Here is a 14,273-nt window from a genome sequence, read left to right on the forward strand (position 1 = left end):
GTGAGAATTTTGGATCCATAGATGATTAATTGTGAGATTGTGAGTAATTTAAACCTCTTCTGAATTTTATCCTGAGAGAGAATTGGAGGATTATTATAAGTGTTAAGTGCCTGCCATATACCTTTTTATTTAACCATCATGGTACACACAAAATGATGCCTGACGTGTCATTTCTGTATGTTTGGTGGTGCCCATATTTGAAGTTGTCAAAAGTCAGAAGGAAGAGCACAAACGATTTCCTTTATGGGCTGAGCATAAACCCATGTGTAACTCACACCATGTACACGCATACACTCACATGTCCACATACCCAGGCAGCAAACAGGATGTGGGGGGATGAGCCATGGCATTTTTCAAATTACTGTTTCCATTCTAAAGTCTGGCTCTGATTTAAGCTCTGGAAAAACCATTTTATTTTATGTTTCAAAGAGCTGTAGAGATACCCACTGCCCACTCAGAGCAAAGGTCCCCCCAATGTGGTTTGATTTTTATCTGCTTTTCATTTCTTCTCCTGCCAGTCCCATTTTCCAAAAGCAATTGGCTGTAGGCTATAAAAAATTGGATTCTGTTTGTAGACCTTGCTTTAACCTTACAGGATTCTCAAAATTATTTAAAATAATTTCTAACCCACTTAAGCACCCCATGCAGTCTCTGAAATACCTGCATCAATCTATGCTCAGCATTTCACCAAATTAAAAAAGTATGTTAGTAATTTACTCTGTTGGAGTCAGCTTTTTGGGTGAAAAAATTCTACAGTATAATATTTTTCTTATGTACCCCCTTCCTACTCCTTGATATTCAGGTGAGGTCATGGTACTTCTTTTACCAGATTATCCCATCTGCTGTTCTGATAGGAACTTTTTATTTATTTGGTGCTGGGGATGGAATCTAGAATCTTGTGCATGCTAACCACACATTCTACCCCATCTGACAGGAACTTCAGAATTGTACTTGATGAGGGCCAACCATTGTGATGCTTCACTTTAAAAATATTTTATCAATTCATAGAAGCTGGGCAAAGTGGCATACACCTTTAGTCCCAATTACTTAGGAGGCTGAGGCAGGAGGATCGCTTGAGCCCAGGAGTTTAAGGCTGGGAACATAGATATCTTGCCTCTTAAAAATCAAAATCATAGGGCTGGGGATGTGGCTCAAGTGGTAGCATGCTTGCCTGGCATGCATGGGGCATTGGGTTCGATCTTCAGCACCACATAAAAGTAAAATAAAGATATTGTGTCCACCTAAAACTAAAAAATAAATATTTTTTTAAAAAATCAAAATAATAGAATACTACAGTTGCAAAGGGCTGAAAGACTATAGGGCCCAACAACTTCATTTCAGAAATGGGAAAACAGGCTCAGAGAGAGTAAATGACTTATTCGGGATCACACAGCAATTAGATTTTAGAACTCAAACAAAATCTAGATTCTCTGACTTCTAATTCAATGCTCTTTCTACTATTGCCTAATAACCAGACATTCTGGACTTTCCAGGATAAATACCATTTGTCTCCATTCTGAAGTTTATAAAAGGTCGTCAGCTTCTTTTCTCTTAAGAAAAAGTCTCCCATTTTATCTGTGATCAAGAATCCACTGATAGCTTTTCCTAATATAGGAAGTGTTAATAATGCTGATGAGAGGCCACCACCCCAGGAAAGCTTGGAAAGGTACTTCATTTAGGGAAGGCATACAAACCATTTCCATGCTTGGGATGTTGTGTGGAAGGTGTGAGCTGATGAGGGGTAGATTCAGTGGATGAAAATTTATATGTGTTGTTTATAATATTGGTGAAGCCTGTTCTTTGATCTGTTCTAGAAATGGAAATTATTGGCTCAGGTCCTCCAATTCAGCTCTCTCTTCACTATAGAATGAAGTCCTCATCCATCTTGCAGCTTTCAAAAGAGCATAGGCCTAGCAAGAAGGGGAGGCTCAGGTTCCCTCCACCAGCCCCCATGAGCTCTCCTTCCTCCAGCTCCTGTGGCTCCACCATCTGATCTGCACAATTAGCACCTTATTATATCCTGTCCTGCTCTTCGCTGTCTGCACAGTATGATTTAGCACTTTATTGGATCCACATAAATGCAGTTATGTATGATGCTATCTTGCTCCCTGTCTTTTTTTTTTTTTGGCACAGGAGATTGAACCTGGGGGCACTTAACCATGGAGTTACATCCCTGGCCTTTTAATTTTTTTTTTTTTTTGAGACAGTTACTTAGGGCCTTGCTAAATTGTTGAGGCTGGTTTTGAACTTGCAATCTTCCAGCCTCATCTTGAGATTATAGGCGTGTACCACTGGGCCCAGCTTGCTCCTGGTCTTATGGGCATATCTTCTCTCCTCCAACTAAATTGGGCAAGAAATTTGTCTGGGTTTATTCTGTATCTTGTGGCATTCAGCATTGTGCTGGGCACTAACAGGAATTCTGTGGACTCTGTTTGCTTTGACGATCGACCACCTGGAAGTATAATCCCCAGATACTCTTTTCAGGCTGCCATTTCTCTGTTTTGGTCATTAGATACCTCATTTATCAAAACATGAAAGACACAAATGGAGAGAAGTAGATATATCACTTTTGTGTGCCCTCACCCCCCAACCTCTTTTTAAAAGTTGAAACCAACCGTTGGTATCACGAACACCAACCCCTACACGGACTGCTTGGCTTCTGTTTTTTCCATTCTTTTCCTACCCTGCCTCTCCCTCCGCTGAGGATGGGGGAGGGCTTTCCTGTACTTGGACCCAGGGATGACAGCTGGTTTGGAGGTACTGGAGGAAAGAATTGTGGATTACAATAGGGCAGACTTTGTCCAAGGGCCATGGTAGGACTCCACCAGCCGTGGATCTGAGTGACTGGGGAAGACTGAGGAGGGGAGGCAGTTTCCTTCTCTCTCTGGGCTGCAAGTTTTTAATGTCTTCTTTGTTGGTCTGGGCCCCTGGAGACTGAACTGAAGGGAGAGACTTTAGGCTGCTCCCTCCCTCCCGGACAAAATGGTGCATGCTTTTCCTGTTTAAACAGGGCACAGTTGTGAAGTGCCCTGACTTCGCACACACCAAGGCCCAGCAACGGCTGCAATAAATCAATAGGAAAATAGAAGCTGCCAGTTAGACTAAACAAGTGCATTTGCAAAGACGGCTAGCCCTCATTAATCACTCTGACAGTCCTAAAAACACATTTCCCCTTTAATGACTGTATTTGGATAATCAGTGCTTTTTCCTCCTCAGTCAGAGTTTGAGTAACAGACAGCTGGTGTTATTACAGCCATTGGGGAGGGAGTGCTGGGATTAGGGTCGACCGAGCCATCCACTGGAGGTCTCTGCAAACGCAAACGCAGTTGGCTGCAAAGCTGTTGTTAGGCAATAATGAGGGGGAGCTTTGTACTGCCAATGATGGCTCCTGGGCAGCCTTGTGCAAGTTCCCCCTAAACCTCCACACCCACCTGCATTATGTGACTACAAAAACCTTAGGTCGCGTTTTATGAACTTTGGCAGATTTAACCTGAGTTGGGGAGGTAGGAGTTTCTCTGGCAGGGAGACAAGAAGATGGGTTGGTGTGATTTGGCTTTGTTTCCTTTAGGTGACTTTGTCTTTCAGGAGAAAGTTTGAAACCCAGCACATTCTTCTTTATAAATGATGTAACACATTAATGCACAGCACATTATGAAAATGGTAATTCAAACCCATAGTGCTCCAAATTAAACCATACATTATCGGATGCACTCAACCATCTATTTTGCAAAAAGACAGGATGAATGAAATCAAATCAAACAGAAAACTGGAGTGCAGCTTCCCCTACAGAATGATTAATAAAGCTCAGAGCCACAGGATTATTGTAAGACGAATTCCACTGTAACCCAGACATACATCAGGAGGGAGTTTGTTCATATATTGAGAGACACAATCACAGTATGCTGGGTAGGGCAACGCAATTATGGCTGCATAGAGATGGTGCTGTGCTTGGGCTGCCGATTTCTCAGGAGATGGGCTTGGGGGTGGATGGTTGGGAAGGCAAAAACACTGCCATACAATTCTGTTTTGAGTCAAACCTATATCTGAGGGCGAGTCTTTCCCCTCCTTTTCTACTTCTCTCTCTACTACCCACAAGGCCACAAAAATAACCCAGCTAGAGGTGTGAAAATAGGACCTGGAGCCAGGAACCTCCAGTATCTCAAGTTCCAGCTCTGTGGCTTCCACCCTGGTGCCTTGGGAACACAGGACTGGTTTCTGGCACCTGGGAGAGATTAGGAGGAGGAGGGGTGGGAGGAAAGCTGCAAAGAGAAGGAGGCAAAGAGACAGAAGGTGGAGGTGAATCTCAGAGAAAGGGTTGCTGGGTGAATTAATTATGCAAATAAGCAATTGGTTGGGGAGTACCCTTTCTATTAAAATGGCAACTTTGGTTAATGGGAATTAAGCCATTGTAAGTAGCAAACTTCCCACCAGCTAATTAAAGTGGCCACAGCCATGTTTCTTAGGAATGTTTCCAATTTACCAGTGGAGAGCGCTGTTGTGTCAGGGTAAGGAGGTGGACACTCTCCCGACTACATTACCTGTTCTTTTGGTGACACTATAGTAGTTGGGCAGGGGGCACAGTTTAACTCAACCAGATTGATTCAGCAACACTGTTCCCTGTCCAGGCTGTCAATACATTTTGTAGGGGAAATTCAATAGTTAAGTTTTCTAACCTGCATTTTCACTCCTGAAGTGTAAACCAAGCAGTTATTAGAAAAGTTTCTTTGGGTACAGGGAGAATTTTCTAACTGAGGCGATATTATGTCTTCCTACTTCCCTTGCCAAGAAGACCTTTCTGTTCTTTGGGAGAAAGGTCTGAAGACCATGAAGTGTAAGAAAGAGAAAAGTTTAGATCCTGCAGGGGGAGCAATTTCCACCAATTTTAGAGGCATTGAAAATGAAACAAAAAGTGTGATTGGGGAAAAGGGGGGATTTGAATGGAGGGGAAGATGGAAATAAAAAATAAACAACAACAAAAAAGTGAAAATGAAAAAATAAACAGGACAAGGAATCTCTACATTCCTGGTCTTTTAAAAATTCAGGCCAGCTTGGACCCTGAGAAATCAGACAATGCTGGTTCCCCAGAAATGTCCCGGATTGAGGTCAGGATGACTTTCTCAGCGCATTCAGCCTCTCTGGGTCTGGGGTCCTACCAGTGCTGGGTGACACCGCAGTCCAGCTTTCTTTCTCTAGGATATGCCAGCACTGACATTGCAACGGAATCCTGATGTTCTCTTGAATGACGGAGGAATTTTGCGCACATATGAAGATTTGGGACACACACACACACACACACACACACACACACGACTTATGCTGAGGCCCTGTGGAATCCCGAGGTGGTATCCAGCAGCCTGAAGTGGCTTGGCCCCCAGCGAAGACACAGCCAAGACCCACCCTAGAATTCTGTGGTCGGTGAGTGCAACTGCAACAGCAACAGCAAGGCTGAGAGCAGTGCCACCTTCCGAACTTGACCTCTGGTTACAGACGTTTTCAGAACTACGCAGTCTGCCTAGCACAAACTACTTAATAAGTCATACCCCTAAAAGAAAAAGCAAAGCACAACATCACCAAAAGATCCCCAAGCCGCGCGGTGCGGGTGTAGAGAAGCTCAGCCAGGAGGGGGCGCGGGAGCAACGGGTCTGGTAAGAGGCCTCCGTACCGAGGGCGAGCGCCCGCGGTCTGCTGGCTTCGGGTGACAGGCAACTGGGGTCCGAGCCCAGAGGTTTCTGCCGGAGCATTCCACTTTCGCCCCTGGAGCGGGAGGGGAGCAAGTCAGTACTAGGCACGATCAGGCTCAGCGCCAGGGCTCGACACTCACCGCGGGCCCTTTATCCCATGCAATGGTCAAGTGCACTGGTCAATAAATACCCCAGCAAATAGCACTTCCACCCTCGACTGCCAGAGGTTGTAGAAGCTAGCGTCTGTCATCGAGCTCAAGAAAGAGGAACCAGGCTGCCATTCTGGTACTCGGGACAAGAATGACTTCAAAGTCCCATATAATCACCGCGCCTTCTCAGCAAAACCCAAACCCAGTTCCAGAGTTTTCACACTCGCAGATGACCCAGGTCCATAAACCAGCGCTGGCTGAGGAGAGCTTCCAAGCCTAGAGAAACAACCTCTCAGAATGTGTATTTACCCTTTGCTCAGGTAAGGGAGGAAACCCCTAACAAAAATGGCAAGTAGAAGTCCTCCGAATTTAGGGAATGCGAAGCGCAGAAGGTGTGTGGTCGGGGCGAGAGTCAGTTTCTCTCCGCCTGTCGCTCATCTTTCTACCACCAGGTGGCGCCAGAGGCACGTCGTCTCTACCTGCGCTCCCGCTGGGCTTGGGACAGTGCTGCAACTGCTGTTTGGGCCCTGGATCATGGTTCCCTTATAGCCCCTTGCACCTCGAATTTGGGCCCAGAGGAAGATCCATTTTTATACATGCCCTCCACCCTGACGCCAGAAAATGCCAAGGCCTTTCAAGTGAGGCTGAGAGCTAAATAACCAAGTGGGAAAAGAATAAAGGTGGGTTTGTAATTTGCAATGTGTTGGCAGGCCCCTACTCTGTCATTTAAGGAAGGGCGTTAAACTCTTCCCTGTACAGCAATCTCTGAAGGAAACCCTAAGGCATTTTAAACAAAAATAAAAGATGGGCATCTGCTTAGGTGTCTGGAAGAGGGACGGTGGGTGAGGCAAGAGAGAAACACACCACGGTGTGAATATAGCCAAGTATTCCATTTATTAACAAAATAAGTCTTACCAAGGGAGAGCTCTATTCACCCCAAACAGGCCCCGCAGCCCCGGCACTGCTGCATGAGACCCGGAGGGAGGAAAGAATGGGGGGAGAAGACACAGGGGCCAGAGTCTTCCATCCCAGTCACTGCGGAACCCACGGAAACCCACAGCCAACTTTGGGGATTGCTGGGTCGGGCCTGGGAGAGTTCGAGGGGGCTGCTACCATCCGAGTGCTCCCTGAGTCCCCAACTCCCCCCCAACCCCCCATGGACCTAGTGAGGTTGCACCATCCGCTGACTTCGCGACTGGTCTGCTTTGGAGGGATCCATAGAGGATCACTGACCCCGCCCCTGCCGTCAGTGGAGGGGTACAGCCCCAATTAGGGAGAGAAAAAACAATGACGATAAAGCACTTCGCAAAATGTAAAGAGCAAAGTTTCACACCAGCAGGGCTTTCTAGGACTTTTAATTGAATAGGATGAGCCCTACAGGTGTCTCACCAGCCGGCAGTGTGAATACGGGGTGTTAGGGCCTAGAGCAGGCAGGCTCTGTCCAGACCATTGGGCTCACGGATGGGGGAAGCCTGCTGGTGGGGTTGGGGCACACCGGGCTCAGAGCAAGGTTAGGGGGCCAGGCTGTATTTTGGGGGCCGGGGCCCAGACCAAGGGCCCTCGAAGAAGAGGGAGGGAGATTGCAGAGGGATCAATAGAGCTCAAGACCTCCAGCCACCAAGCTTGCCCCCTCCACACCCCAAAATTGTTACTAAAAACAAAACAACTCCTCTTTGCTACTTGTAGAAAGGGGGGAAAAACCAACCTCAAATTGAAGAAACAAGAGGGAATGAAGGGGAAAGAGGGAAAAAGGAGAAGGGATATGTAGTTTTAATGGTTAAGACTCATGCAAGAAACTCCCCAGGAAGGGAAAACGAAACATATAGAAGAATCCAAGAACCCCAACTGTCCCTCCTCTCCCTAAAACCAAACCAATAATAAAAAAAGGATTAAAAATTTAAAACTTATATCTAAGGAAAAAATAAAAGGAAAAGGGGCAGGGTCATGTAGTTATCTGCGTGGTTAATATTATTATTTGGGGGAACATAGCCTTTTTGCATACCATTGACTCGTGTGGGCCGTTAATGCACTTATATTCCCAGCTTGTAAGCTAACATTATAGTAAATAAATACAGTCCAGTGGGGAGGGTCTGGGCGGGAATCCCGGCAGGGAAAAGCAGTAGTGGAGGCTTCAGCGGTGACGGAGGCGGTGGGGGGACAAGGGAGGAGGAGGGAGGAGAGGAGGGTTGGGTAGGGGTCGAGTTGTAGTTACTGGTATCCGAGAGCCGAGGCTGAGGCTAGTCTCTGTCCGTACAGCGCATATGGCGAGTAGTAGGGTCCGGCTGTAGGGAGGGACGGCATGGCCAGGCCCCCAGCTGTGGATAAGTGGCTCTTGCCATAGGGGTGGTACCGGCTTAGCCCCAAAGTGTGTGGACTCCGCAATGACAGCGATCCGGGACTGCCAGGGGCGGCGGGCGGGGGGAGGTGCAGATGGCAGGAGGCTGCGGCTGCAGCCGCAGCAGCGGCGCTGCCCAGGCCCGAGGCCCCAGGATAGGCGGCCAGAAGTTTCTCGGCGCCAGGCAGGGCCGTGTGAGTCCGTAGGTGGCTGAGCAGCTCCTCCGAGGTGGCGAAGCGCTTGTCGCAGGGCCCACTGGCTGCCACCCAGTTGCAACTGTGTGGCAGCGGTTCGTTCTGTAGCATGAAGCCATAGGTGTAGAGTGGGTGGCCGGGAAGCGCTGCCTGAGCGGCGCTGGACGAGAGCGCGGCAGGCTGCAGCGGGTGCCCGGGGTACACCAGTGGGTAGCCCCCAGCCTTCAGGCTGGGCCCAGCAGGATCATGCGCGCTGCAAGTGGAGCAGCTGGAGCCTCCGAGGTGCGAGGCGCTGTGGTAACCTCCCAGGCAGTAGGGGTCGCGGCATAATCCCTGCAGGAAGGAGGGCGGGGAGGCCCCAGTGAGTGGGCTTGAACTGGGGGGCTTGCCGGGTGGCAGGCCCAAGCCCCCAGACAGCTGGCCTCCCACGAGGCCAGACTTGCTAGGATCCAGGCCAGGCACAAACTGAGATGGGTAGCCTGCGTAGGCGCCCACGATGGAGCCATGGTAGCCGATACTGGAGGGCGGCAGCGGGAACACGGAGTGGCCTGGTTTGTAGGGTGACACTGGCGCCACGTGGCCGGCCCCTACAAGAGCGGAGGGAGGCTCTGACTTGCGCCCAGAGGCCACAGCTTCGTTATTGCCATGTGCACCGGGTTCCCCACCGCTGCCGCGGCTCACGGCCGCTGGCTCTGGGCTGGGCTTAGGCTCCTGGTCTTTCTTGTCCAGCTCCCCACCACCACCCCCGCCGCTGCTCTTGCAGTCAGAGTGGTGCGGGGAGCCGCCGCGGGAACCGCCAGGCGAGGACGAGGACGACGAGGCGGAGACTGGCGCTCCATGTGGGGGAAAGGGTGGGCAGGCGGCGCTGGGGACCCTGAAGCCTGCCTTGTCTCCGGGGGACGAGGAGGATGAGGAAGAAGTGGAGGACACCGAGGAGGAGCCGCTGTCTTTGCGGGAGTCGCCGCCACTAGAGCCTTTGGAGTAGGGCTTGAAGCTGGACTTGTCCTCGGTGGGGGAGTCCCCCAGCTGCTTGAGGGCCGCGGACGCGGAGGCGGCGCCTGGGGCGGAGCGGCCAGGGTCCTTCTCTGCTCCCAGCCCGTTGGCAGCCGCAGCTACTGAGTTGAGCTTGGACGAGGGCGGAGGGTCAGGCTTGCCGATCTGCGAGCAGGTCTGGGCTAGAAGCGCCAATGGACTCTTCTTGGCGTCCAGCTGTGGGAGACAGTGGCAAGGGGAGGGAGAAAGGGGTGAGACAAGGAGACCCTCCAAGCTAGGGGGGCTCCTGGTGCACAGGCTGCGGTAAGATTGAGTGAGAAGGGCCTAGGCAAGAGGGTCTGGGAGCGAGGCCCCAGCTCGGGCGGGGCAGATGGGCGGAACTGCGCTCACACTGCGGGTTGGTTCGGGAGTGAGCCACAGGCCCAGACTGGGGAATGGGGCAGGGGAAGGGGTACTGAGGAAAAAAGTTACCTTCTTTGGAACTGGGAGAGTGACTTGACTTTTTTTCCTGTAATCTCCCCCCTCTTCTAGGCCCAGGGAAAAACTTATGCTTTTAGTTTGAGGGAACTTCGCTTGGGACGGGTTTCTGGCGATGGCGCCCGCCGGGTAGGAACTGAGAGAGGTGATTTCTAAAGGCAGGGCTGCAGCTGGCATACTTAGTAGCCCCTCCCTCCTTTCCGGAGAGGGCACCCAGGGAAGTGGCAAGAAGAAAGACTTGGGATCGAGAGGGCCTGGGTGTAGTGTGCCCCAACCGGATGGGAAAGAAGCGGAATGAGATCCGGGTGGCCAGTGCTTCAAAAAGAACAAGCCGGAGCGGGGGTGGGGTAGGGGTAAGGGTGAGGGTGGGTGGGTCCAGCAGAGATCACCTCTGGGCAGCAAACTGGATGCCAGAGAAAAAGTAAAGGACTCAGTGGGAACTCCAGAGCAAATTCAATCCAAGAGAAAACGCGTATCTCCAAAGGACAAGCGGGGAAGGAGAACCTTTTACAGGGAAACCTGGTGGCCCTCGTTGTTCCGTCCCTCCTCACTCGGCCCGCCAGCGTGGCCAGACCTGGGTGTCACACCGAGCCCGGGGGTGCAGGGAGCAGGGCTACCAGCCCAGTAGTGGTGATCGTAACGGGGCTGGTGTGGGGCGGGCAGCGCCCGGGAGACTGACCTCAATGGGGCTGACGGGAGTGGAGGACAGCGGCTGTAGGTACTCCGGATGTAGGAGGTGACCGGTGTGAGCGCTCAGCATCTTCAGGACCCTGATAGGGAGCCGGTTCGCCTGGCGCAGGGGGTCCGCCGGGGGCAAGAGGGACACCGCCGCCGGCACCGCCGGCCTCTTCCCGCCGCCGCCGCTGCCGCTGCCGCTGCCGCTGCTTTCGGGTGTCCTTGGGTTAGATCCAGCGGGCGAATCGCTCATTTGGAGGAGGCAGCGCCACTGGGGGGGCGGGGAGGGAGGGGGAGCACCGGGGAGGCGAGCTCCGGGGGCGGGTGGGCTCGCTCCGCAGCGTCGAGCGCCGTGCAGCAGTCGCTGCGCCTCCTCGCCTCCTCCCCTCCTCCACCGACGCCGCAGCAGCCGCCGCCGCCGCCGCCGCCGCCGCCGCTAGCCCCGGCGAGCAACACAAAAACCTTGGTCTTCCGCGAGCCGCACGTCAAATAGCCGCGATCGGCAGCTACACTTCAAAGGGATCGCCGCGCCCACCCAATCGCAGCTCTCGCCGGGACCCTGGGGCGGGGAGAGCGGCGGGCGGAGGCCGGCGCCGCCGGTGGGAGGGGAGAGTCTTAAAGGGCCCTCGCCGGCGCGCGGCCGCCGCCTCGGCCTTCACCGCTCTCGGTATTCCTCCCTTCTCCCCCCACCCCGACCCCATTGGGCCGTCCTCGCCTCGAGGTCTCTCTGGGGACCAGACTTCTCCGGGACCCTGGGCTGTGCGCACTCTCCTTGGGCTTTCCTGTCTACATCTCCTCTCTCCCTCTCCACCGCTGGGGAGTGGTGTTGGCTGGGGGCTGTCACCCCGTAAGGCGGCGTTGGGGTAGGGCAGGAGCGCCTGGAGCCAGCTCTGGTACTGTGGAGTCCGAGTCTCTCCCAAACGTCGCCTGGGGGCTGGCCAAGCCTCTGGACCCTGGGTCCTTCTCAGGCGCAGCTCTGGCCGTTCTCCTTCCCAATTCGAATTGGCCTTTCCCGGGTGTGTTCACTTGGAAGTGCCCGAGCCTCGGAGGCATCCACTATTCTCGGGGCGCGATGTGGGTCGCTCAAAGACTACTTTGAGCCTGTCCAGTCAAAGACTGCAAGTTTGAGGACTCCCTTCAGGGGTGAGATAGTCTTGGTGAGGTGCGGTACGCGGTACGCCGGGCTGTGCTCGCCTCTCGGACGCGCTGGGAGCGCAGTGTCTTCGCTCTGATTTATAGGTTCGGTGTTTGGGTGTGTTTCGGGTTTCTTGTTCAGTCCTGTTTGAAGGTGTAAAGTTTCCTCAATGTACCGCACCCTACTGTTGTTTGGGGGGAAACCTGGGGTCATGGGAGAGGCCAGTATCCCAGAGAAGGTGAGGATTTCTCTAAGCATGGCAGAATGACACTGACTCCAGAAATATACCTCTTATTTTTCCCCCAAGCAGGGGAAAATGCACTCCCAGGAAAATTTAAAAACTTTTTATTAAAAATAACAATACCCTTCTCGATTTCCCGCGCCTTTTGGATAAAATATGCATCGCCAGCTTTTCTCTTGGCAGAGATTTTACGTAGTCATCGTCCTGATGTTAAAGTTCCGTGTCTGCCGCTCATCAGAAGGTGAAGCTGGTCTTCCGGAGTGACCACTTCTCCGTGCTCTAAGCGGCCAGTGGAGGCGCGCTGGTGTCACCGTCTCATTTGGATACCACTTTCCCAAGTTCCAATCCATCACTCTATTGTCAGGCCTGTCACTCCAGGCATATTGCTCCGGGGTTACCCATTCCTGACTCTGCGTGCTGACCAACGCCTTGGGACAACATGAGAACCCGAGACCGGGTAGGAGATTTCAAAAGGGTTCTTCAAACCGAAAGAAATAACTATCATAGAAATAAAAACCATGACCTTTATCCTGTTCAGTACAAGATATAGCAGGCACTGCTCCCAGGCCATATCATTTACAATATTAAACTTATTTCAATATGCTTTTTTTCTTTTAGAAATTGCACAAATTTAGCTGGGTGCGGTGTCACATACCTTTAATCCCAGCTAATCCAGAGACTGAGGCAGGAGGATGATAACTTCCAGACCAGTCTGGGCAATTTAATGAGACCCTGTCTCAAAATAAAAAAAATAAAAAGTAAAAATAAGTTAAAAAGGGCTTATTGCTGTGGACTATCCCTCTTTTACCCTTAGCTCTGCTCACAGCAACCTCTCAACACCACCTTTAAAGCTCCACTGCAGGACTGCTTTCACCTCCAAGGCCATTGGGACACTGATAAAGAGAGAAACAGGAGAAGAAAGCCAATGCAGAAGGGCTGGCCTTTGTAGAGACACCTTGGAAAGGAGAAAGAATTGGAAAGAGGGAAGACTTAGGAGGTCATAAAAGACTACTTGATTGTTATAACCAGCTCAGCTGAGAACAATCCAAGAAATCCTTCTAGGACCTTAGCAGATGTGTGTTAGAAATAATTAATGGAATATAAATTAGGAGAAAAGGGGAGGGAAGAGAGTAAAGGCATTTAGGAATGTGGATGGGGGCAGGAGGCAGTAGAAAAGAGGAGAAGCTGGGGTTTGTATTCATACCTGTAATCCCAGCCACTCAGAAGGCTGAGGCAGGAGGATCACAAATTTGAAGTCACCCAGGCGATTTAGTGAGACCTAAAATAAAGTATAAAAAAGCTGGGTGCAGTGGTGCATGCCTATGATTTCGATGACTCCAGAGGCTGAGGTAGGAGGACTGCAAGTTGGAGACCAACTTTAGCAATTTAGTGAGGCTCTAAGGAACATAGTGAGAACCTGTCTCAGAAGAAAAAATTTTAAAAAGGGCTGGGGATATGACTCAGTGGTTATGCACTCCTGGGTTTAACAACAAAACAACAACAACTAACCAACCAACCAACCTAACAAACAAAAAACATATAAAAAAGGGCTGGGGATGTAGGGATGTAGCTCAGTGACTGAAGGTGGGGCCTAGCATGTGGGGAGGCCCTGGGGTCAATTCCCACCCTGGGGTGGGGGATGAAAAAGGAGAGAAGAAAGGAGAACAATAAATATTTGCTTTTTTTTTTTATTTGGAGAGGAAAAGAGAAGGGAAAAAGAAGTGGTGAATGAAAAGAAGAAAAGAAGTGAACAGAGGTTGATCAGGCTTGGGGGTAGGGATGGAGAATCTATGTAGGTAATAATTCATCATTTTAATCTTTTGGTACTGGAGTTTGAGCACAGGGTGCTTTACCACTGAACTATATCCCAGTCCTTTTTATTTTATTTTAATTTTTAATTTTGAGACAGGTTGTCTCTAAGTTGCTGAAATTGGCCTCAGCAACTTGCAATCCTGTCTCAGCCTCCTTAACTGCTGGGATTACAGGTGTGTACCACTGCACCTAGCAATTCATTGTCCTTTTAGAAAAATCTCACTCCCTAAGCTCACAGCAATAGTCACTATTAGGGACAGTGGTGTCAAACAGCATGCAGTATAGGCCAGGCCTGTTTCTCTCTCCTGTAAAGTGAGTGGGACACACTCTGGGAACACACAGGAGTACAGAAATACTTTGGGGGTGCTGGTGAGGGCAGCATAGTCTCTCTGGCTAGATGCATCCCATCACCTTAAGAGAAAAAAAATGAAAAACCATATTTAGCCAGGCCAGAGGCCTAATTAAAACACTACTGAATGATTATTACAATCACTATTTGACGTTCACTTAGCTGGATCACTAACCTACACAGAGCCCTAAATGGGGCCCTAGTGGCCTGAAAGGAAGTTCACTTTTCAAAG

General features: G+C 50.7%; 1 protein-coding gene across 1 annotated transcript; it reads right to left on the minus strand.

The window, feature by feature from the left end:
• Positions 1 to 6,715: 6,715 nt before the first annotated feature.
• Positions 6,716 to 11,810, minus strand: Znf703 (zinc finger protein 703). The gene is made up of 2 exons (XM_076853895.1): positions 10,509 to 11,810; positions 6,716 to 9,568 (listed from the first exon to the last, which is right to left on the minus strand). The coding sequence occupies exons 1-2, from the start codon at positions 10,755 to 10,757 to the stop codon at positions 8,039 to 8,041; spliced, it is 1,779 nt and encodes a 592-aa protein (XP_076710010.1). The 5' UTR covers positions 10,758 to 11,810; the 3' UTR covers positions 6,716 to 8,038.
• Between the last annotated feature and the right edge of the window lie 2,463 nt (positions 11,811 to 14,273).

This window comes from Callospermophilus lateralis, chromosome 4, assembly GCF_048772815.1.
Source record: "Callospermophilus lateralis isolate mCalLat2 chromosome 4, mCalLat2.hap1, whole genome shotgun sequence".
In the NCBI taxonomy this organism is placed as follows: domain Eukaryota; kingdom Metazoa; phylum Chordata; class Mammalia; order Rodentia; family Sciuridae; genus Callospermophilus; species Callospermophilus lateralis.

Bases quoted from the DNA above. Each gene is read 5' to 3' on its own strand.
- Znf703 (XM_076853895.1), bottom strand. From the start codon at position 10,757: ATGAGCGATTCGCCCGCTGGATCTAACCCAAGGACACCCGAAAGCAGC. The intron at 9,569-10,508 runs GTCAGTCTCCCG...TGTCTCCCACAG, and splicing joins CTCCCGTCAGCCCCATTGAG to CTGGACGCCAAGAAGAGTCC.